This window comes from Cyrtonyx montezumae, unplaced genomic scaffold (genome assembly GCF_038088225.1).
Source record: "Cyrtonyx montezumae isolate F1298 unplaced genomic scaffold, pur_monq_1.0 scaffold_18, whole genome shotgun sequence".
Lineage (NCBI taxonomy): Eukaryota > Metazoa > Chordata > Aves > Galliformes > Odontophoridae > Cyrtonyx > Cyrtonyx montezumae.
This window is the reverse complement of record NW_027071914.1, coordinates 1,506,074-1,529,182: the sequence shown is the minus strand read 5'-3', so window position 1 is coordinate 1,529,182 and position 23,109 is coordinate 1,506,074. Positions and strand designations below refer to the sequence as shown.

General features: G+C 48.9%; 2 protein-coding genes across 2 annotated transcripts; both read right to left on the bottom strand.

Annotated features, from left to right (window-relative positions):
* Positions 1–4,096: 4,096 nt before the first annotated feature.
* On the bottom strand, positions 4,097–9,093 carry LOC136047756 (protocadherin gamma-A5-like). Its single transcript, XM_065735050.1, is given in 3 exon segments — positions 4,097–4,224; positions 4,227–4,251; positions 6,559–9,093. Coding segments are annotated over 3 exon segments (2,616 nt in total). The 5' UTR covers positions 9,022–9,093.
* Positions 9,094–19,401: 10,308 nt separating this feature from the next.
* Positions 19,402–22,063, bottom strand: LOC136047378 (protocadherin gamma-A2-like). Its single transcript, XM_065734430.1, is given in 3 exon segments — positions 19,402–19,448; positions 19,451–19,519; positions 19,522–22,063. Coding segments are annotated over 3 exon segments (2,556 nt in total). The 5' UTR covers positions 21,962–22,063.
* Positions 22,064–23,109: the final 1,046 nt, after the last annotated feature.

Sequence of the window (23,109 nt, the reverse complement as noted above, 5' to 3'; positions counted from 1 at the left end):
TCTGTCTCCACACAATTCAACAAATGGAACTTCCCTCTCACACACTGTATGGAGCCTACTTCCAAAATCATATTCCCCTGTGTCAGGATGCATCAATAAGCCAGTAGCTCCCCACATCACACATCAAACCCCTGCCACGGAGAATTCCATTCTGGACTGTCTCCGCTGAGCAGCTCCCCTCATACAATAGTTAAGATATTTCACAGGTAACAGCTGCACTGGAGACTTCTTTTATCTTGGTGGAAAATATGTCACAGGTCAGACTTCTTTCTGAACAAGAAAGTCAGATTGCATGTCATGTCTGCTGCGTGCCCAATGAAAAAATGAACGAAGCAAGGAAAAAAGCACCAGCATGGATGTGACAGAGAAATAATTACTGCCATTCCTTCACCTCTGGACAGCCTTGAATGATTGTTTTCCTCTGCTATCACTGCAGCCTTGGTGACTGGAACAATTGAATACCTTTGTCTTGATCTCATATCACCTACATTACTTCCAACAACATATTGACTCACACACCAGAAACTAACAACACTTAGTTTAGTATGAAGGCACCAGCAACCTACAGTAGATAGGCATGCAGGTCTTCATGAAGTTGTACAATGAGATCACCCACTTGGATCAGTTGCTGCTCTAGTTTTACATTAGCAGGGGACGTCAGTGACCACATCACTCTTCTGCCCTTCTTTCCCTTTGGCTTCTTAAATATCAGTCCCTCTTGATGCATTCTTCCACACCTCAGCTCTGTTTCCTCCTGCAGCTTTTGCCAAATACTTCCAAATACAAGATTCTTGGGGAAGCATCACTGCCTCCAAGGACAGGGATACCGGGATCACAGCAGAAATTGCAGGCCTTGGCACCAGGGATGAAAGCATAACTCTGCCTAACCATAGACACCTTAACACAGTAGTTATATATTCTCTAAGTCGAGTTTTCATCTCCATACTCCACAATCAGATATTGTCAGTGTCGTGGAAAGCATCCACACACTAATGGTATCTCTCTCACTGCAGGCACATTCCATTCACTGACATTTAACTGATGGAGAAATATATTAAAGACTGAGCCTTGACAGCTGTCAATGTTCAAGCTCTGTATGGAAACCACTCCCTCATTACTACATGTCTTATCTCTTCCAGTTCTTCCAGGCTTATATCCACAGCACAGTAATGAAAATGGAAGAGAACACTAAGTATCTACACATCTCCAGTACTCCAAAACACATGTAACACTCTTGAAATGCCCAGCTAGTGGCTTACATGAGCAACAGATACAAAACAAAATAAACTGGAAAATAAACAAATAACAACAAAGCCTTTCTACATGGATAAAATTCTAGGAGCGGGTACAGATCCACAAGTAGGAAAGGAAGCATTCCAAAATAATTACATGAGTTTGATGTCACAGCCTTCTCTGCAGGCACAGAGTCCTTCCACAAAGCACGAGGAAGTCACTGTGGACCTAAGTTGCAAGTACAGCCCCATTGTCATTCTCTGGACTGCAATGTACATGACATCTTCAGGAATAGTCACCAGTTATCACAGAGTAACTAGCTATGGGCCCTGCTCACCTCTGATGAATATGAAACTTCAAATGTTGAAGTGTGACCACAGGAATCTTTCCCAACTACTTCAGTAAACTTTGAGGGATTCTGCTTCATTCTTGATTAACAGAAATTGCTGACTTCAGGTGGTTGGGACCTTGCCAAGGGAGGAAGGAAATCTTGGAACGCAACCCTGCCATTTTCAAGTCAAAATCCCTACCCAGAAGTTGGATATACACACCGAAACAATACCCTGGGAACAAAGGAAACAGAGCTGAGGAGAAATTCTGTCACATGATTGCTCATTATACATGGATTAACGGGGTTTCACATAAGAATTATACTATGTTACAGGTGTGCATCATCACTCTATATGCACAGTAATTGTGAACATCCATTGTCATCAGAAGACTAGTGCTACCATTCAAAACAGTGAAAAGGAGATAAAAATGTGCAGAGATGCTGCAGGTCTTGGCACCAACTATGAAATCAATCCATTGTCCACGCAGTATCACTGCTGACCCACCTGCTGTCCACATTCAAGTCCAGCCACTCACCACCCTTGCTCTGCACTCACAGTCTTGAGCTGCTCTAAGGACATCATTCAAATTTTACCCATCCATCAGCCATGGGTGAGAGCATTCCATCCACTGACATGTCAAGAAAACTTTTGTATATTCAAGTCCTCCTCCTCATCTGAGACATGGTTTCATCTTGATAACAAAGAAGGCAAGACAGTGAAAACAACTAATGGGAAGCACATCACGATCCCTCGTTAGACATCACACTTCCATCACAGCAAATATTATTCAACATGATATTCTAGTGGTGAACCCATATCAAGCATGCACCCCAGCATTTGTATACTAGAATAGATTTCTCCACACTTGAAAATTGAGCATTCAAATGGTCCTCCTTCCTGCATGACCTCTTCACCTACAGCATCCCCAAGTCATTGTCATATATACTTTCTACCATTTCCTTTAATATTTGTTGATAGCAAACAGTATCAAAGCACCAGTTACCCATCCATTTCTCCACTGTATCAACCCACATCTAAACAGATCTTCAAGCAGAACGGCGGTGAAAAGTTTAGATGGGAAATATACATGGGCTAAGTAATGTTCCATTTTAAGACCATCTCACACTAAACGACAAGCATATGCCCAATCAAGATGAGGTCTGAATGTGGAAAGATCACAACATTTCAGAAATCTGTCAAAACCAACTCACTATTGGAAGCACGCAGGAAAAATGGAACCATAGAATTAAGCCTCTTCTCATGGGACCTTTGGACGTTAAATTTTTTGAGAAATGGTACCTCATACTATTTCACCTCCAGATTCCTATCTCCTCAAACAGAAATACCTATCTTGGGGTGATTTAGATCTTGTCAAAGGAAGAAAGGAAGGATTTCCCGCAGTACAACACTTGAAATCGCTCTCCAACATGTCAATAACCAGATGGCAATCCTCTTCCTACAGGAAGACTAAACAGCAAAAACATTAAGTCTGGATCCCACCACTTCCAAGTGAAAAAATACTGTCCAGAAATGGGAAAAAAATCCTTCAAGAAAACAAAGTCATGAGAACGTAACGATGACAATGAAGAAATTCTATATCACAAGGTTACAAGGACATTGGAAAGGATAAATGAGGTTATCCATGAGAATTAAAAAACATTCTAATAATGAAGAATGATGCTACATAAAGAAATTTAGGCCAAAACCTTTCTTTTCTTTACTTACATGGACAGGGACAATGGGATTGTAACATAAATGGCACAGGCACCTGGTAAGAGACTGAGCCACTGCCCTGCCAGAACTACACTGATAAATACATAAAATTTTGGCATCTAAAACAATTGAAGATATGTATGAACAGTACACCGCCGAGTTGTACAACTGCAAAAATCTTCTCCAATTTGAGGGCTATCAACCACAAGGAATACCCAGCATCAGTCCTAGAAAACATAAATAACAACAACATGAAACCTCATGAAGCAAATGAATCAGTCACCCACTGAATAGGGAATTGGCTGGATGGTTGCACTCAGAGCTGCAGTCAACAGCTCAGTGTGAACATGGTGGCCAGTGATGAGCAGCATTCCTCGGGGACTGATGATGAAAGATTCAACACAAGCAAGCAATGTGCGCAAGCAGCACCAAAGGCCAAATGTATCCTGGGTTGCACCAAGAGAAGTGTGACCAGCAGGACGAGGAACGTGATTCTGCCTCTCTACTCAGTCTCTGTGAGATCCCACCAGCAGTAGTACATCAAGTCTTGGCTTCCGCAACAGAAGGAGGACATGGAGCTGTTTGATCAGGTCCAGAGGAGGGCCATGAAGATGAGCAGAGGGCTGGAGCACCTCCCCAACTAGGACAGGCTGAGAGAGCTGGGTCTCTTCAGCTTGTAGAAGAGATGGCTCCAGTGGGATCTCATAGTGGCCTTCAAGTACCTGGCAGACCTACAGGAAAGCTGGAAAGAGTCTTCTTATAAGGGCAGGTTGCAGTAAGGGGTTTATAAAGGACATTATACCTGCAAGACAGTAGGTTTAGACTAGACAGATTTTAGGAAGAAATTCTTTATGGTGAGGGAGGTGAGACACTGGAACAGGCTGCCCAGTGAGGATGTAGATGTTCTCACCCTGGAAGCACTCATGGCCAGTCTGGATGGGCATTCAGCAACCTAATCTAGAGGGAGTTGTCCCTGCCTACAGCAGGGGTATTGGAAACAGATGATCTCAAAGGTCCCTTCCAACCCAAACCACTCTGTTTCTAGCATTCTATGATCACATTAAAGTCACACAAATAGGCACTTATGGACAATACAAAGGAAAAAATAGAAATGAACCAAACAAATGCATTCATCAATTAAAAATTCCAAACAAAGTAGAACCAGAAAGAACAAGAACACCTATTGCCTATACAGGTACAACAGAAGCAAGCGGTACTCTTTCATATCTGCCCTGTCTCACAACAGATGTCATTCTTTCAGGTTGAAAATCATTAGGGAATAAGAAAAGAAAGTCGATAACTCCTAGAGTAATGCTGATAACAATATCCTACTTTTACTTCCAATGGGAAAGAAAAAGTGGCTCATATCAGTGTGCACTGTATCAGTGCCGTAAGTACAGCATCCTATTGCTCAGATTTCACACAAGCTGACAGCAAGATAACCAAAAGTGAGACTTGCAACAACCGTTTCAACTAGACCAACTTTGTGAAACTACAATTCTATTCTTAATTCTTCCTATCCAAAGAGTGAATGAAATCACTGCTGTGGAAGGGAGCAGAGAAGGATAAAGAATATGCTCTGAACGTGGAAATTATAAACTGAGTAACTTGGACAAGGACAAAAGGAAAAGGCAATATAATAAGTCAGTATTTATACTGCTCTTTAACAATGAAACTGCTCTCCAACTCATCAACCATCAGATGTTAAGCACCATTCTGTAGGAAGACTGAATTGTAAAACATTCAATTTTGGATACAACAGAACAGCTGCAGCTTCCATATCATGTGTTTGCTACATGCACACTGGAGAGGTTTCACGTGGGGGTTGTATGCCATTCCAGGTAAAATAATAAGAATATGTTTTCCCACAAACAATTTGGGTGAGATATTCAATTCCAGTGATCTGTCACTGCCTCTAATGACAATGAAATGAGGACTTCTTTGGAAAGAGCACCAATCTGAGCACCAGTATGAAATTAAACTGTACCTTCTCTAAACCACGCTTATCACCTATTTCACAGGCTTGACACTAGACTCTTACCCTCTTCTCTCAGTATTCATAGATTTCACTTCAACGATCAACAGTAGCAGCATTTGGGACTATTGTAATCACAGTCAACAACTTTTTTTTTAATGACATTTTACAGAAATCTAAGAATACAGAATTCTTCACGTTGACAGCATTAAATATTCAAGGCACGAATGGAAACGGCTCCCCCGTAGCTCATCTATAAATGATTTTCCAGTCTTGAAAGGGTTATCAGCTATAATGGGTTCTTCCTTTAGAATTTGAAAGGAAACAAGGCAAAAATGTTGAATATACATAAGTGGTGAGCAACATTGTCACTGCAGTGACAACACTCTTGGATCTGCCCAAACATAATGAAACTAGACATAAAAGTGATAAAACCCGAATGTTGCAGTTGCTATAGAAAGAGTAAGCAAAGATAAGCCAGGGTCGATTGTTATCAGGACATAGATAAAAGACCGAGAAACAGCAAAATACATTCCCTACTTTCCTCACAAGCCATTCACACAAATCATTCCAAAGCAATTGATACACAGTACCGACTGTGAAGATTGTGTTTGATTGTGATCACAGGCAAATTGAAATAGTCAAAAATATGAGTAATTACTCATCGGTATGCGGACTACTGAGTGACGGCCTGAACCAGTGACGGAGTACCTGAAGGAAAGACCCGGTCAATCGTGGGAACAGAGGAGGCGGCATTCACCCGTGCGACCGGAAGGGGTCGCTCCAGTCCGCGCCTAGACCTCTTTAAGGGCCTGCTGCAAATGAGGAAGGACCGCTTCCTGGAGATCCCTACTCCGAAGTTTTTTTCTCTTCAAGCCTAGAACTTTGCGGATCAGTGAGTATTCATTTCTTTAAACCTACTGCAACATCTGCTTATTTCTGATGGTCCCTTTGCCTTTACACTCATAAAGCCCATTCTTCAAACACAGTGCCAGCAGCTTGAGATGTACTGATACAGAAAACCTAATTATAAAAAGGCATTCTACAAACAACTGAACAAGCTGAAGGCAAACTGGGGATATCAGTAGAAAAACACAGTGCAAACTTGGAACGTCAAGTGCAAATCCCTGCAAAATATAGCGAAATGGGAAGGAAGCTTGTACTGCCAACATCCATGTGAGCAAAAGAATTCTGGAAGAAGAGTGAGGGGAGAAAAGTGCTGCGAAGGAGAGCCAAAGCCCCGAGCGAGAGATGGGGGGAGTGAGGGAACCGAGATGTGCAATCCGTCTCGGTTCGACAACTCACCGTGAGGGGTTCGGTGTCGGCGGCGCGCTGGGTGGCAGCGTGTTCCCCGCGCAGCGGCGTGGGCTCGTCGGGCGGCGGGCGGGCCGGGAGCGTGTCGCAGCAGCTGCCGGGCGCGCAGCGCAGCTGGCTCTTGCGCGAGTCGGCGGTGAGCGAGACGTCGTGCGAGTAGGAGCGCAGGAAGGCGCGGACGCCGTCGATGCCCACGAAGTGCGAGGCCGGGACGCCGCGCAAGGTTCCGCTGGGCGGCGGCGGCAGCCGCGAGCGGCGCCAGCGGCGGAGGCGCAGCGCCAGCAGCAGCAGCAGGAAGGCGAGGAAGAGGCAGGACACGGCCGCCACGGCCAGCACCAGCCAGCGCGTCAGGCTGCCGGCGGGCTCGGCCGGCGCCGCGGCGCTGCCCAGCTCCGAGAGCAGCTCGGCCACGCTCTCGGCCAGCACCACCGTCAGCGTGGCCGTGGCCGACAGCGGCGGCCGGCCGCGGTCCTTGACCAGCACCACCAGGCTGTGGCGGGCCGCGTCGCGGGCCATTGGCGAGCGCGCCGTGCGCACCTCGCCGCTGTGCAGCCCCACGCGGAACAGCCCCGGCTCCGTCGCCTTGGCCAGCTCGTACGACAGCCACGCGTTCTGCCCCGCGTCCGCGTCCACCGCCACCACCTTGGCCACCAGTGCGCCGGGCTCGGCCGAGCGCGGCGCCAGCTCCACGCCCGCCCAGCCCGAGACCGCGCCCGCGCCCGCGCCCGAGCCCGAGCCCGAGCCCGGCGCCGGCGGGTACAGCACCTGCGGCGCGTTGTCGTTCTCGTCCGCGATCAGCAGGCGCACCGACACGTTGCTGCTGAGCGGCGGCGCGCCGCCGTCCTCCGCCCGCACCCACAGCTCCAGCTCGCGCACCTCCTCGTAGTCGAAGGAGCGCAGCGCGTACAGCGCGCCCGTCTCCGCCTGCACCGACACGTAGGACGAGAGCGGCGCGCCCCGCAGCCGCCCCTCCCGCAGCCGGTAGCGCACGCGCGCGTTCTGCCCCCAGTCCGCGTCCGACGCGCGCACCGTCAGCACCAGCGCGCCCTCGGCGTTGTTCTCGGGCAGCCGGGCGCTGTAGCGCGCCTCCGCGAACACCGGCGCGTTGTCGTTCACGTCCAGCACCCGCAGCGCCAGCACCGCGCTGCTCCGCAGCGCCGGCGACCCGCCGTCCGCCGCCCGCACCGTCACGTTGTACTCCGACGCCTGCTCGCGGTCCAGCTCCCGCGCCGTCACCACGCTGTAGTAGTCGTCCAGCGCCCGCTCCAGCCGGAACGGGACGCCCTCGCCGAGGCTGCACCGCACCTCCCCGTTGCCGCCCGAGTCGCGGTCCTGCACGTGCACCAGGGCCACCACCGTCCCCGGCGCCGCGTCCTCCGAGATCTCGCTCAGCACCGACGACACAGTCAGTTCGGGCGCGTTGTCGTTCACGTCCGTCACCGAGATCGACACCTTCGCCGTGTCGAATAGACCACCGCCGTCTCGCGCTTGTAACTCCAGTTCGTATGTATCTTCTTCCTCGAAATCCATATTCCTCATCAGTTTGATGACTCCGGTATCGTGCTCCAGATGGAGTGTCTTGGAAGCCTTCTCTGAAATTTCTTGATATGTATACCGTACGTTTCCGTTGGTTCCGTCGTCGGGGTCGGTGGCGGTAACCCTAAGCAGCGTGGAGCCCACGGGCACGTCTTCGGGCACTCGCACGGTGTACACCGCCTGGCTGAAGGCGGGCGCGTTATCGTTGGCGTCCAGCACAACCACGCGGATGCGCGCCGTGCCCGTCCGCGCCGGCTCGCCGCCGTCGCTCGCCGTCAGCAGCAGCTCGTGAAACGCCGCCTCCTCCCGGTCCAGCGCCTTGGTCAGCACCAGCTCGGGACGCTTCTCGCCGTCGGCTCCCGCCTGCACGGACAGCGAGAAGTGCTCGTCGCCGCTCAGCGTGTAGCTCTGCAGGGAATTCGAGCCCACGTCCGGGTCTTGAGCCTTTGGTAAAGGAAATCGCGTCTCTGCGGTTGTCATCTCGTTCATTCTGAGTTCAACTTCTACCGCCCGAAAGCTGGGCGTGTTGTCGTTGATGTCCGTGATTTCCACTTCGACTGCATACACCTTCATCTCTCCCTCCACGATCAGCTCGCAGCGCTGCACGCATTTCTCCAGCAGCCGGCAAAGCTGCTCCCTGTCTATCCTCTCGGCCGTCACCAAGTGTCCGCTGTTGGCCTTCAGAGCGAAGTACTGCGTCCTGCCTTTGTCCAGGATGCGGGTCCCCCGTGCTCGGAGCGCCGCCAGCTCCAGCGCCAGGTCCTTGGCCACGTCGCCCACGAACGAGCCCTTGGGCAGCTCCTCGGGCACCGAGTAGCGCAGCTGCCCCCACGCCGCCTCCCACGCCGCCACCAACACGCAGCACAGCAGCAGCGCCCGCCGCCTCCGGCCCCAGCGCCCTTCTCTCGCCGCGCACATCTCCCGCACCGCACCAACCGCCGGCACCTCACGCTCGCCGCTCCGGCGCCGCTCCGCCTCCCGATTCTGCTCCCGCTTCTGTCTCGCCTTCTTCTCCGGCTCCGGATCTCCTCTCGGCCGCCGCCGAGCTCTCCCGCCACCCCTCCGCCTCGCCGCAGCACCGCGGGGCCGCTCGCAGCCCTTCCGGACGCCGACACAGCGATAGAGCGAGCGAGCCGGGCCGCAGCGGGCGGGGCTGGCTGCAGCGCTCCGCTCCTTTCTCTCCTCCGCGGTGAACAGCGGCGCCCGCAGCCGCCGCCCGGCACTGCACGCACGGCTCCACCGAGCGCCGCCGCTGCCTCTGCCGCGGGAACCGCCGGGGCCGCACAACCGCCGCACGGTGCACTGTCTCTCTGCATAGATGATACCGTCTGCATTTTCTGGTTTCTCGTCTTCCTTGCTTCTCCTCCTCCTGTCGACTGAAACAATCTTTCCTGTTAATAACTTGTTTTCCCGGCTTTTCCTGGCAGAGAAGCGGTATTACCTTCTTCTTTTTTTTTTAATTTTTTTTATTATTTTTTTATTTCTAACGCATATGAATTCAGGTCTCTGTTGATAATTCCATCTCTGAACTTTTCGAGTCTCCTCTTTGTTTTCTGCAAAAGCACCTTCTCCGTCCTGTACTCCCATTATTTGTTCTTGTAGTGTTTCTGCAATTATTTTTTCCTTTGCTGAATGTTATGTTCATCCGTAATGACTATTGTTTCAATTTCAAAACTATCTCTCTGACTCCTTTATACATCAAAATGGAACCCACCCTATGCTCTTGTTTCATCGTATTTGGGAATCGAATTCACAGTCTATGTACTTTTTCCCTGACAGGATGGCTGAGTAGTCCGCAGTTCCATGAGCCCTCAGAGGTCTGTGCCCTGCATTTCTATTCCTCCAAGTACTGAGGACAGCCCGTAAGAGCTGGGGACTGTTGACCACAAGCACTCTAATCTGATCGGCACCACGTTCCAGTGTAGCTAGCATTCCACAGGCTATGAGAGCTCTTGAGTTTATACAGTGCCTAACGACCTTCTGCTGCCCCTTGAATGCATTAGTGGGTTGAAGAGCTTGACTATGTTGTGAAAATACTCCTTATTTTAAAGCAGCAGTTCAGTCATTTCATTTTTTCTGACTCTAAGTATGAAGAAAAATCTCCAGCTATCTGAAGTGAGGGGAACTACTGAGATGTGCATTTATATTGACACGTCTGCTTTGAAAACCGAACCCTAGAGCATTTCTTGTCAGTAACACTTCAAGCTGCATCTTCAGCAATGGGTAGAAGACCATGACTGTGTGCTCCAAAACTCCCTCCTGAAAAGCAATAGCTCAGTCATTTCAAGTATTTCTGGTTCTAATTACAAAGAACCAGCTGCTCCATGTGAGGGACACTACTGTGGTGCACGGTGGCATTGACACAACTTTGCCTTAGAAAGTTATATAGCAGAGCACTTGGAAGTCACTGAAAATTCAAGCTGCATCTTCCTATGCCATGATTTTACATCCAGTGGCTCTGGTTGAAGGCTCATGCAGAGATTTTCATTCAAGATTACCATGTCATGGCAGAATAAAGGACCTTAATGAAAAACATACAAACCTTAACAAAACACAAGGAATCAAAACATGGTACAAGCAAACACTTTACTGATCCCTCTGCTGTCAGTGGTTTAATGACTGGTTAGGCCCATTTCCATGACAACTGGTGTGGGGGACCCATGCCCCAGGAAAGTGGAAGGAGGAAAGGGAAAAGGGAGATGGGCCTGGAAACAAGACAGCAGCAACGATCTGAGGAGGAAAGAATTTACTAATTAAGATATAAGAAAGCAAATTAACACAATAAAATACAGTATAATTGGAGTTGAAGCTAATAAATAAAATGAGCGAGTGTCTGAAAAACCCAAGGCCTTGTGCTAAATACTGAAAGCGAGACGGCAGCGAGCACCTGCTCCTGGGTCAATCCAAAAGGAAAGAGAGTATCTCGTGACACACAGTTTTTATCTTTCCCTCTGAGCAAAAAAAAATGTTAAAATACAAAGCAACACGAAGTCCACTGGGGAACATAGTTCTTCTCTTCTGAGACATGTATACCCATAACTATCAATGATCAGTGGATAAGAAGCATTAACTCTTTAATTCTCAATGCACTACATGATGTTATGATGTGGAATATCAATACCAAAAATCATAAAACCATGACATCTATCTTCCTGTTTCAAGGGCAGACTTGATGCTCTTTGAATTGCCTGTGAGCACTGTATCTCAGTTGCAAGAGAAATGATCTCTAGCCACCAGGAAACCTGGACATGTACAACTGAGCATCTACACAAAAAGGACAGAGAAATAATTCCTCCTGATCTCTGTCTGAGCAGCCTGCACCCATTGATTCCCTCTGTATATCTACACTCCGGGGAACTGAAGCAGTTGAAAACTCCAATCTTGCTTTCTATTCACTTAAATTTCTGACCAGGTACCTACTCATACTCCAGAAGAAAACACCTTAGCACTTGTTGTGCGGGAATCCTTGTCCCATCAGAGACATGAATCCAGGTGTACATGCAGGTGTAATATGACAGTGCTGTACAGGACCTGGTATTGCTCTAGAACAGTGTTTGTGGTAGACAATTCCACACAATATTCTTTGGTTCCTATTTGCATTCAAAGTCATAAAATCTAGTGCCTACAGAAGCATTCTATCTCTTTCACTTCTCATACCCACTTTACATATACAGCTTTTCTAAGCACATTATTCATAGAATCATAGAATCGTAGAATCATAGAATCAAAGGGGTTGGAAGGGACCTCAAGAGATCATCGAGTCCAACCCTCTGCCAAAGCAGTTCTCTACACCAGGTCACAGAGGTAGGCATCCAGGTGGGTCTTGAGTATCTCTAGAGAAGGAGATTTCACAACCCCCCTGGGCAGCCTGTTCCAGTGCTCCGTTACCCTCACCATAAAGTTCTTCCACACATTTGTGCAGAACCTCCTGTGCTGCAGTTTCTGTCCATTCCCCCTTGTCCTGTCTCCACACACTCCTTAAAAGAGTCTGGCCTCGCCACTTTGTCCTCCACACCTCAGATATTTATAAACCTGAATCAGGTCCCTTCTCAGTCTTCTTCTCTCAAGATTAAACATACCCAGTTCACTTATCCTTTCTTCATAGGGGAGATCCTCCAGGCCCTTTACCATCTTTGTAGCCCTCCACTGGATTCTTTCCATGAGATCCCTGTCTTTTTTTGAACTGGGGAGCCCAGAACTGGGCATAGTACTCCAGATGAAGCCTCACCAGAGCAGAGTTATTCTTATTGAAACTAACAGTGGTTTATAGGCTGGTTCAGCCCAGTGTCTAATTGGAGTGAAGGGATGTACAGATCCATGCCCCAGAAGAAGGGGGAAAAAAAATCGAAAAGCAGTAGGTAAATTGTCTTAAAAACAAAACATTGACAACAAGCTAAGGGAGAAATCTAATTTACTAAATATGACAGTGCAATGCAAGATGACACAATATAATTCAAAAGACTTGGAATCAAAGCAAAGAAATGAAATATATGACAGAGAGTGAAAGTGTCCAAAAGCAAAGCCCTTACTCAAATGCTGAACACAAGACAGGAAGGAAGCACACACCACAGGTCTTGGCATCAGATGTGAAAACAAAGAAAAGTCCGAACTAAGCCTCCTTAACCTAACAGATTTCCAAACACTAAGCCAAGCTCTCACACACTGCACTCTGAAGTCTTTGTCAGCACCAACGACAGTATCCGCATATCTACTGCATGTCAGACAGTATCAAGAGCATTTGACTCACTGACATTGATTTGGAAGAGAAATACATCCAACTCTTAGCCTTGACAGGTGTAGACATTCCAAATATGGAAAAGACACCTGCATTTCTGAAAGTCTCACAGACCTTTCTGTCTTTTAAGTTACACACCTGCAGCAAAGAAATAAAAAAGGAACAAAAAACAGATACCCACACCAGCTGTAACTCTACTGAAGTCTCACGCTAGCGGCTTATGTGAGCAAGGCACATGAACAGATAACAGATTCCTAAAGGAAATTTGAATTAAAAAACCCACAATTTTTCCTTCTTTTTTGGAACTCAACATGTATTCATTGACATAAGATCAGAAACAGATATAATTAGTCAAGAAGGGCATAGAAGCATTCAAAGAGACATGTGGTGGAGAAATTCCTCAAGAGAGAATAAGGGTCTTCTCTGTGGACACTAAAATTCAATCCCCCAACACCTGGAAATCAATGTGTCTTCAAGCTACAGATGAGGCCCAAAACACTTCCCCTAAAGTACACAGTACTCGATTTCATTTAAGGAAAACTTCAACATTTCACATAAACTTCCAACTCTCCATCTCAACTCCTGTGAATGTGAAACTTTAATTGAAAATGAGCTCATATGGGATATTCTGAACATTATTTTAGGAAACATCGAGGGATTCAGTCACAGTTTTGTCACGCAGAACATTCTGTCTTGATGAGTTTGTTGAGATTTGTTCAAGGAAGGTCAGGTGTTTCTTCAATGCAGCTGAATTGTTTCCAAATGCCCTGTTCAGAAAATGGGAAACTTGAAACACATTCTGGGAAGAAAGGCCTATAAACACAATTACAGCTATGAAGAAACTCCATGTCACAATGTTACATCTAGATACACAAGAGGCTTCACGCAAGGTTTATAAGCTGTTTGAGATATACATTATCATTCTATATACAGTTATCATTCTATATACAGAGACAAATTTTGTCACCAGGGGGTTACCATTGCAGTGCAAGATGTTGAATCTGGGAAAAAATGGTGCATGTATACTGCAAGTGTTGGTACCAACTGTGAAATCAAACCGCTATCCACGCAGTATCACTGCTGACCCACCTGCTGTCCCCATTCAAAAGCAGACACTCAACATCCTTGCTTGACATTCACAACCTTTACTGGTACCACGGATACACCCAGCTAAAATCTTTTCTTTGGCTTCTAATAAGAGCATGTCATTCAGTGTCACTCTAAGGAAAATTAAGCACACCCATGTCCTTTTCCTGGCTGTTGTAAACATTCAAGTCAGGCTGTCCAGTTTATTGGGGGCTCTCTTCCCACTATGGCTGTGTTTAAATTTTGACAACAAACAAGGCAAAACTGATAAGCAAAACTATTAATTACCACTCTTCAGATCTCATTCTTTATTCATGGCAAATGTAATTTGAGATGAAGTTAAAGTGATGAACCCACGAAGTGGCTCTTATCATGTGCTCTAACATAGTTTGCTTCATTCCTGTCAGGTCAAAGGTCAAACAATCCTCTTTCCTCCACAACTTCTTTACATGCAGCATCCCCAAGCCATTCCCAAATCATACTCCTATGATTGTCTTCAATATTTGTTGATAAGAAAGAAAGGACCAGTAGCCTAGACCATTTCTCTACCACATGTGCAAAGACCATGACAGGGGTAGATACAAAGACATTTCTTCTCTCAACATATCATCGTGCAGAGAACTTGTGAAGAGTTTCAATGGAAACCAGAGATTATTATACATAGAGTCACCAAACTTCAGTTTCAAGACTACCTCACCCAACACACGCAGCACCTGTGTGACTGGGAGGTTATCCAACCCCGGCAAAAATGCAAAACGTAAGGTGGCAGTCAAAGCATGCTAATTGTCAGAAGCATACAGAAATAAAGAAATAATAAGATTAAGCCTCTTCTCATGGGCCTATTTCAGAAGTTAAGGGCTCTGAGAATCCATACCCATAACAGGCAGCCATGAACAATGCAGACACGTCTGTACCACTTTCCTGTGTAGCTAGCATGCCACAGGGCTGTGGGATGTCGTGGGTATATGCAGTGCTTGATGACCATTTGCTACATTTTGATTATAACAATATGAAGAGAAGCATGGGTGTCTTCTCCAAAACTACCTCTTGCAAAGAGGTAGTTCAGTCATATTTCTGGTTCTAAGTATAAAGAACCAAATGGTACACTGGAGGGGCACTACTGCAATGCATAGTTGCACTGACACAGCTTTGCCTTAAAATGCAATCTCACAGAGTGCTTGGAAGGCAATGGAAATTCATGCTGTATTTTTCATATGTCATGATTTTACATCCAGACTCACTGGTTGAAGGCACATCTAAAGAAGACTGTCATTCATGATTGCCACAAAAAGAAAAGAGGATTAGTGATGTAGGCATTACTCTTGACAAAACACTTGCCATCAGAACATGGTACAGCCAAATACACCTCTGACCATTCCATAACCATCTTTCATGGGCAGCCGGTTGCTCCTGTAATGATTGGGTACCTCTAAGATGCAAGAAATTCTCTCTGAATTTTGGAAAACTAAGATAGGTACAAATGACCACAATGATGAAGAAATCATTTCTGCCATTCTTTGACTGGGAAGCCTGCACCCCTCAGTTTCCTTTGCTACAACTGCACTCCTGGGGACTGGAACAGTTGAAAATACTGTCCTTGCTTTCATTTAACTTCATTTAAATTTCTCACCACATAACGACCCATACGTCAGAGGAAAGCATCATGGCACTTGGTGTGAAGGAAACCATATCCCATCAGAGACATTCATTCTGCTGTACATGCAGGTGTAATATGACAGCACTATATAGCATCTGGTATGACCCTACATCAGTGTTTTCAGACTTCTTCCACACCAGACATTCATCTGATCTTCTCTGCCGTCAGCATTTATAGATGTTGGTACCTGCTGCTGCATTCTATCTCTTTAACTTCTCAGACCTGCTCAACATATGAAGTTATTGCCAAATATATGATTCTTAGGAAACCAACACTGCCTCTTATGACAAACATCCAGAATCAGCAGAAGTAGAGCTGGTCTTGGCACCAGATGTGAAAGCAAAACCAGACGGGAAGGTTTGCTTTCAAAAGGTCCGGCAGAGCCTTCTTAACCGAACAATTTTCCAAACTCTAAGCCAAGCTCTCATGCACTGCTCTCTGAAACCTCTGGCTTTTTTCATCACCACGGACAGTATCCACGTTCCATATATATATTTCATCAGACAATACCAAGAGCATTTCATTCACTGACACAGTTTAAAAGAGAAGTATCTCCAAGTCTCAGCCGCGACAGCTCTACGCATTCAAAGTATGGAAACAACTCCTTCATTTCCACAAGTCTAACAGACCTTCCAGTCTTTTAAGTATTATGATGACTGCAGAGAAATAAATAAGGAAGGAAGGAAAGAATTTTCCACACAATTCTCTTACATTCCACCCCAGCTGTAACTCTGCCGAAATACCCAGCTAGTGACCTGTGTGAATAATGCACATGAACAGATACACATTAATAATAAAATAAAATAAGCCCTTACCATTTTTGCTGCTTTTTCAAATTTGACAGGTGTACAAGGGCATAAAGTCAGGAAAAGCTATAATTAGTCAAACAGCACAGAGAAGCATTCAAAGAGAAATGTGGTAGAGAAACTCCTCAAGAAGGATTAATGGTCTCCTCTCTGGGCAATAAAATTGAATCCCATAACATCTGGAATTCAATGACTCTTTAAGCTACAGGTAAGGCCCTCATCACTTCCTTCAAAATAAACTGAAAAGGATTTCATTTTATGAAAACTTCACCACTTCTCATAAAGTTTCCAACTCATCTCATCATCACAGCTCATCTCTTATGAATATGAAACATTAGAAGAAGAAGAGTTAATACAGATAATTTTTTCTAATTATTTCTTGAAACCATAGAATCACAGAATTGCTCAGGTTGGAAAAGACATTCAAAATCATCAAGTCCCATTTGAACCCAACCATAGCAGCAACCCTAATAAAGAGTGATTCAGTCTCAGTTTTGTCACACAAAATATTCTGTCCTGATATGTTTGTTGAGATTTTCACATGGAAGGTCAGGAGTTTCTGCAATACAGCCATATCGTTTCCAAATGCATGTGCTCCATCCAGAAAATGGGAAATATAAAACGGCCACCCTGGAAACATTGACCTGTAAACAGAATTACTACTATGAAGAAACTCTACATCACAGTGTTACAGCTAGATACACGAGAGGCTACGAACACAAAGTTTATAAGCCATTAAAATAGGCGTTATCATTCTATATACTAAGACAAATCATATCACCAGCAGATTACCATTACCATGGATGACACACAAACTGGGAGAAAACAGTGCGTACATACTACAGGTCTCGACATCAGCTATGAAATCAAACCATTGTCGACACAATACCACTGCTGACCCACCTGCTGTCCACATTCAAATCCAGCCACTCACAATCCTCGTTCTGCACTCCCAACCTTTTCTTTAAGCATGGATACATTCAACAAGATGCAGTATGTCAGCTCTCACAGCAGCATGTCATTCAGCGACAGCTAAAGGAATCTCAAGCATGTCCTAGTCTTTTTCCTGATTGATGTAAATTTTCAAGTCAGGTTATCCAGTTTATTGAGGGCGCTCTTCCACACTGCAGATTTAATTTAACCTTTGGTAACAAACAAAGCAAAATTGACAAGTGAAGAACCAATAAAGCAGTTCTTACCATAGCAATTACCATCTAGCAAAGTCTGCTCCATTCCAGTAAGGACAACATTCAAACAATCCTCTTTCCTCCACGAGTTGTTCACATGCAGCATCCCCAAACCATTCCCAAATAATACTCCAAGGACTGCCTTCAGTATTGATAACAATGAGCTTCAAAGGACCAGTTTTCATAGATTCATAAATTCATAGATACATTAGGTTGGAAAGAACCTACAAGATCATCTAGTCCAACCATCTTCCTATCACCATCCCTACCCTCTAGACTACTAAATCAAATCCCTCAGTACCTCATCTAAACGCTTCTTGAACAGCGCTAGGGATGGTGCCTCAACCACCTCCCTAGGCAGGCCATTCCAGTCCCTGACCACTCTTTCAGAGAAAAAAAATTTCCTCAAATCTAATCTAAATCTTCCTCGGCACAACTTGTGGCCATTCCCTCTCATCCTGTCATTATTTATCAGGGAGAAGAGGCCCACCCCCTCCTCACCACAACCCCCCTTCAGGAAGTGGTAGAGTGCAATAAGGTCTCCTCTGAGCCTCCTTTCCTCCAGACTAACCAATCCCAGCTTTCTCAGCCACTCCTCATAAGCCTTGTGCTCCAGACCTCTCACCAGTTTTGTTGCCCTTCTCTGAACATGCTTCAGGGCCTCAATGTCCTTCTTGTAGTGAGGAACCCAATACTCGAGGGTTGCAGCTGCACCAGAGCTGAGTACAGGGGGATGATCACCTCCCTGCTCCTGCTGGCCACACTATTTCTAATACAGGCTAGGATGCCGATGGCCTTCTTGGCCACATGGGCACACTGCCGGCTCATGGTAAGCCGAGCATCAAACAACACCCGCAGGTCCTTTTCCTCTATACACTCTTCAAGCCATTCAGGCTTGAAGACTGTATAGATTGCCTATATAGAATGCCTATAGCATTGCATGGGGTTACTGTGGCCAATGTGCAGGACCCGGCACTTGGCCTTATTGAACCTTGTCCCATTGACCTCAGCCCAGCTATTCAACCTATCCAAATCCCTCAGAAGGGCCTCCCTACCCTCAGGCAGATCAACACATCCTCCTAACTTAGTGTCATCTGCAAATTTACTGAGGGTACACTCAATCCCCTCGTCTAGGTCATCAATAAAGATATTAAACAAGATGGTTGTTTACATTTGTCCAGATAACAGTTGTCGAGAACTGTTTACCAAAAAGTTGTCCAGAATGTCTCTCTACCATGACACACCCAGCACCTGCGTGACTGCAAGGTTATCCAACCCTGCCAACAATGCAAAATGTAAGGAGGCAGTCAAAGCAAGCTCATTGTCAGAAGCACACCGAAATAAAGAAATCAAAGGATTAAGCCTCTTCTCATCAGCCTATTTCAGAAGTTAATATTTCTGAGAATCTATACCACATCTTGTTTTATATTCCTCTTCCCTTTTCCACCAGAAAAATTAATATGGAACGGTTTGAGAACATGTCAACGGAAGGAAGAACTACTTGTAAAACGACGCTTCATTTCCCAATATAAGAGCAGCGGCCAGAAACAAAACAAAACAAACAAAAAAAAAAAAAACGAATATAAGAAAATGAGAAAAATTCTGCTGTCAATAGCAGGAATAGGACGGTGGAAAAAGAGGGGAAACGTGACGCCGGTAAGAATTAAATGCCCTAGCTACATCCGCAAGCCGAAAAAAAACGAACATTAAGGCGACAATGAAAGATGAAACCACTTCAAAGAAGGCGATAAGAATGTATCGACACGTCCTACAGTACTGCACCGTTCCTAAAACTACCCATTAGAGACGGTGACAACACTGTGCAAATTAGGGGCGTTAACAGCAAACATCTGAGTCATTGAAGAGAGATGAAGGGGAAACGCGATAGGGTAAACAGTCAAAGGCCCGGACGAGACACGGGCGGACAGGGAGGGAGGCGGGAGATGGGATCGGCCACGGTCGGAGCACTCACCGTGAGGGCGTCTGTCTCGTCGGGCGGCGGGCGGGCCGGGAGCGTGTCGCAGCAGCTGCCGGGCGCGCAGCGCAGCTGGCTCTTGCGCGAGTCGGCGGTGAGCGAGACGTCGTGAGAGTAGGAGCGCAGGAAGGCGCGGACGCCGTCGATGCCCACGAAGTGCGAGGCCGGGACGCCGCGCAAGGTTCCGCTGGGCGGCGGCGGCAGCCGCGAGCGGCGCCAGCGGCGGAGGCGCAGCGCCAGCAGCAGCAGCAGGAAGGCGAGGAAGAGGCAGGACACGGCCGCCACGGCCAGCACCAGCCAGCGCGTCAGGCTGCCGGCGGGCTCGGCCGGCGCCGCGGCGCTGCCCAGCTCCGAGAGCAGCTCGGCCACGCTCTCGGCCAGCACCACCGTCAGCGTGGCCGTGGCCGACAGCGCCGGCCGGCCGCGGTCCTTGACCAGCACCACCAGGCTGTGGCGGGCCGCGTCGCGGGCCATTGGCGAGCGCGCCGTGCGCACCTCGCCGCTGTGCAGCCCCACGCGGAACAGCCCCGGCTCCGTCGCCTTGGCCAGCTCGTACGACAGCCACGCGTTCTGCCCCGCGTCCGCGTCCACCGCCACCACCTTGGCCACCAGCGCGCCGGGCTCGGCCGAGCGCGGCGCCAGCTCCACGCCCGCCCAGCCCGAGACCGCGCCCGCGCCCGCGCCCGCGCCCGCGCCCGAGCCCGGCGCCGGCGGGTACAGCACCTGCGGCGCGTTGTCGTTCTCGTCCGCGATCAGCAGGCGCACCGACACGTTGCTGCTGAGCGGCGGCGCGCCGCCGTCCTCCGCCCGCACCCACAGCTCCAGCTCGCGCACCTCCTCGTAGTCGAAGGAGCGCAGCGCGTACAGCGCGCCCGTCTCCGCCTGCACCGACACGTAGGACGAGAGCGGCGCGCCCCGCAGCCGCCCCTCCCGCAGCCGGTAGCGCACGCGCGCGTTCTGCCCCCAGTCCGCGTCCGACGCGCGCACCGTCAGCACCAGCGCGCCCTCGGCGTTGTTCTCGGGCAGCCGGGCGCTGTAGCGCGCCTCCGCGAACACCGGCGCGTTGTCGTTCACGTCCAGCACCCGCAGCGCCAGCACCGCGCTGCTCCGCAGCGCCGGCGACCCGCCGTCCGCCGCCCGCACCGTCACGTTGTACTCCGACGCCTGCTCGCGGTCCAGCTCCCGCGCCGTCACCACGCTGTAGTAGTCGTCCAGCGCCCGCTCCAGCCGGAACGGGACGCCCTCGCCGAGGCTGCACCGCACCTCCCCGTTGCCGCCCGAGTCGCGGTCCTGCACGTGCACCAGGGCCACCACCGTCCCCGGCGCCGCGTCCTCCGAGATCTCGCTCAGCACCGACGACACAGTCAGTTCGGGCGCGTTGTCGTTCACGTCCGTCACCGAGATCGACACTTTCGCTGTGTCGAATAGTTCTCCAGTGTCTCGGGCCTGCACCACGAGTTCGTAAGAGTCTACTTCCTCAAAGTCCAAGTCCCTCAGCAACCTGATTACTCCCGTATCGGGATCCAGATGGAATATTTTGGAAGCCTTCACGGAAATTTCTTGAAATGAATATTTGACGTCGCCATTGGTTCCGACGTCTGGGTCGGTGGCCGTAACCCTAAGCAGCATGGGGCCCACGGGCACGTCTTCGGGCACTTTTACAGCGTACACCGCTTGGCTGAAGGCGGGCGCATTGTCGTTGGCGTCCAGCACAACCACACGAATCCGCGCCGTGCCCGTCCGCGCCGGTTCGCCGCCATCGCTCGCCCTCAGCAACAGCTCGTGAAACGCCGCCTCCTCCCGGTCCAGCGCCTTGGTCAGCACCAACTCGGGACGCTTCTCGCCGTCGGCTCCCGCCTGCACGGACAGCGAGAAGTGCTCGTCGCCGCTCAACGCGTAGCTCTGCAGGGAATTCGAACCGACGTCCGGGTCGTGCGCCTTCTTCAAGGAATACACTCTTCCTGGGGTTGTCATCTCGTTCATTCTGAGTTCAACTTCTACTTCCGGAAAGCTGGGCGTATTGTCATTGATGTCCGTGATTTCCACTTCGATTGCGTACACCTTCATCGCTCCCTCCACTATCAGCTCGCAACGCAGCACGCATGTCTCCAGCAGCCGGCACAACTGCTCCCTGTCTATCTTCTCGGCCGTCACCAAGTGTCCACTCTTGGCATGCAGAGCGAAATACTGCGTCGTGCCTTTGTCCAGGATGCGCGTGCCCCGTGCGCGGAGCGCCACCAGCTCCAGCGCCAGGTCCTTGGCCACGTCGCCCACGAACGAGCCCTTGGGCAGTTCCTCGGGCACCGAGTAGCGCAGCTGCCCCCACGCCGCTTCCCACGCCGCCACCAACACGCAGCACAGCAGCAGCGCCCGCCGCCTCCGGCCCCAGCGCCCTTCTCTCGCCGCGCACATCTCCCGCACGGCACCAACCGCCGGCACCTCACGCTCGCCGCTCCGGCGCCACTCCGCCTCCCGATTCTGCTCCCGCTTCTGTCTCGCCTTCTTCTCCGGCTCCGTCTCTCCTCTCGGCCGCTGCCGAGCGCTCCCGCAGCCCCTCCGCCGCGCCTCAGCTCCGCGGGGCCGCTCGCAGCCGACACAGCGATAGAGCGAGCGAGCCGGGCCGCAGCGGGCGGGGCTGGCTGCAGCGCTCCGCTCCTTCCTCTCCTCCGCGGTCAACAGCGGCGCCCGCAGCCGCCGCCCGGCACTGCACGCACGGCTCCACCGAGCGCCGCCGCTGCCTCTGCCGCGGGAACCGCCGGCACCACGCAACCGTCTGTCTGAGAACACAAATGATACCTTCTGCCTTTGCTCTTACACTCTTTTCCCATTGTCGGACGAAGCAATTTTTCCTGTCAATATCCCGTTATTTCAGCATTTCCCTGCATAGAGGCGGTATTACTTTCTTTTTGGTGTTGTAATTTCCAAGACATATGAATTCAGGTCTTTGTTGATATTTCTGCCTCTGAACCATTCGAGTCTTCTCTGTTTTTCTGCAACAGCACCATTTCCATCCTGTACTGCAGCTATTTTTTCTTGCAATATTTCTGCAATGGCTTTTTTTGTTTGTTTGTTTTTCTCTGCTGAATGCCATGTTCATCCATCACTGTTGTTTCCATTTCAAAACCATCTCTCTGACTCCTTTATACATCAAAATGGAACCCACCCTATGCTTTTTTTCCAGTCTATTTGCGAGTCGAATTCACAGTCCATGTATTTTCCCCTTGACAGGATGGCTGAGGAGTACGCCGTTTCATGAGCCCTCTGAGAACTTTGCCCTGCACTTCTATTCCTCCAAGTACTGAGGACAGCCCGTAAGAGCTGGGGATTGTTGGCCACAAGCACTCTAATCTGATCAGCACCACGTTCCAGTGTAGCCAGCATTCCATAAGAATATGATAGCTCACAGGTTTATGCAGTGCTTAACGACCTTCTTCTGCCTCTTATTTGCATCAGTGAGTTGAAGAGCTTGGCTGTGTTGTGCAAAAACTCCTTATTTTAAAGCAGCAGTTCAGCCTTCTTTTCTTTCTGACTCTAAATATGAAGAAAAATCTCCAGCTGGC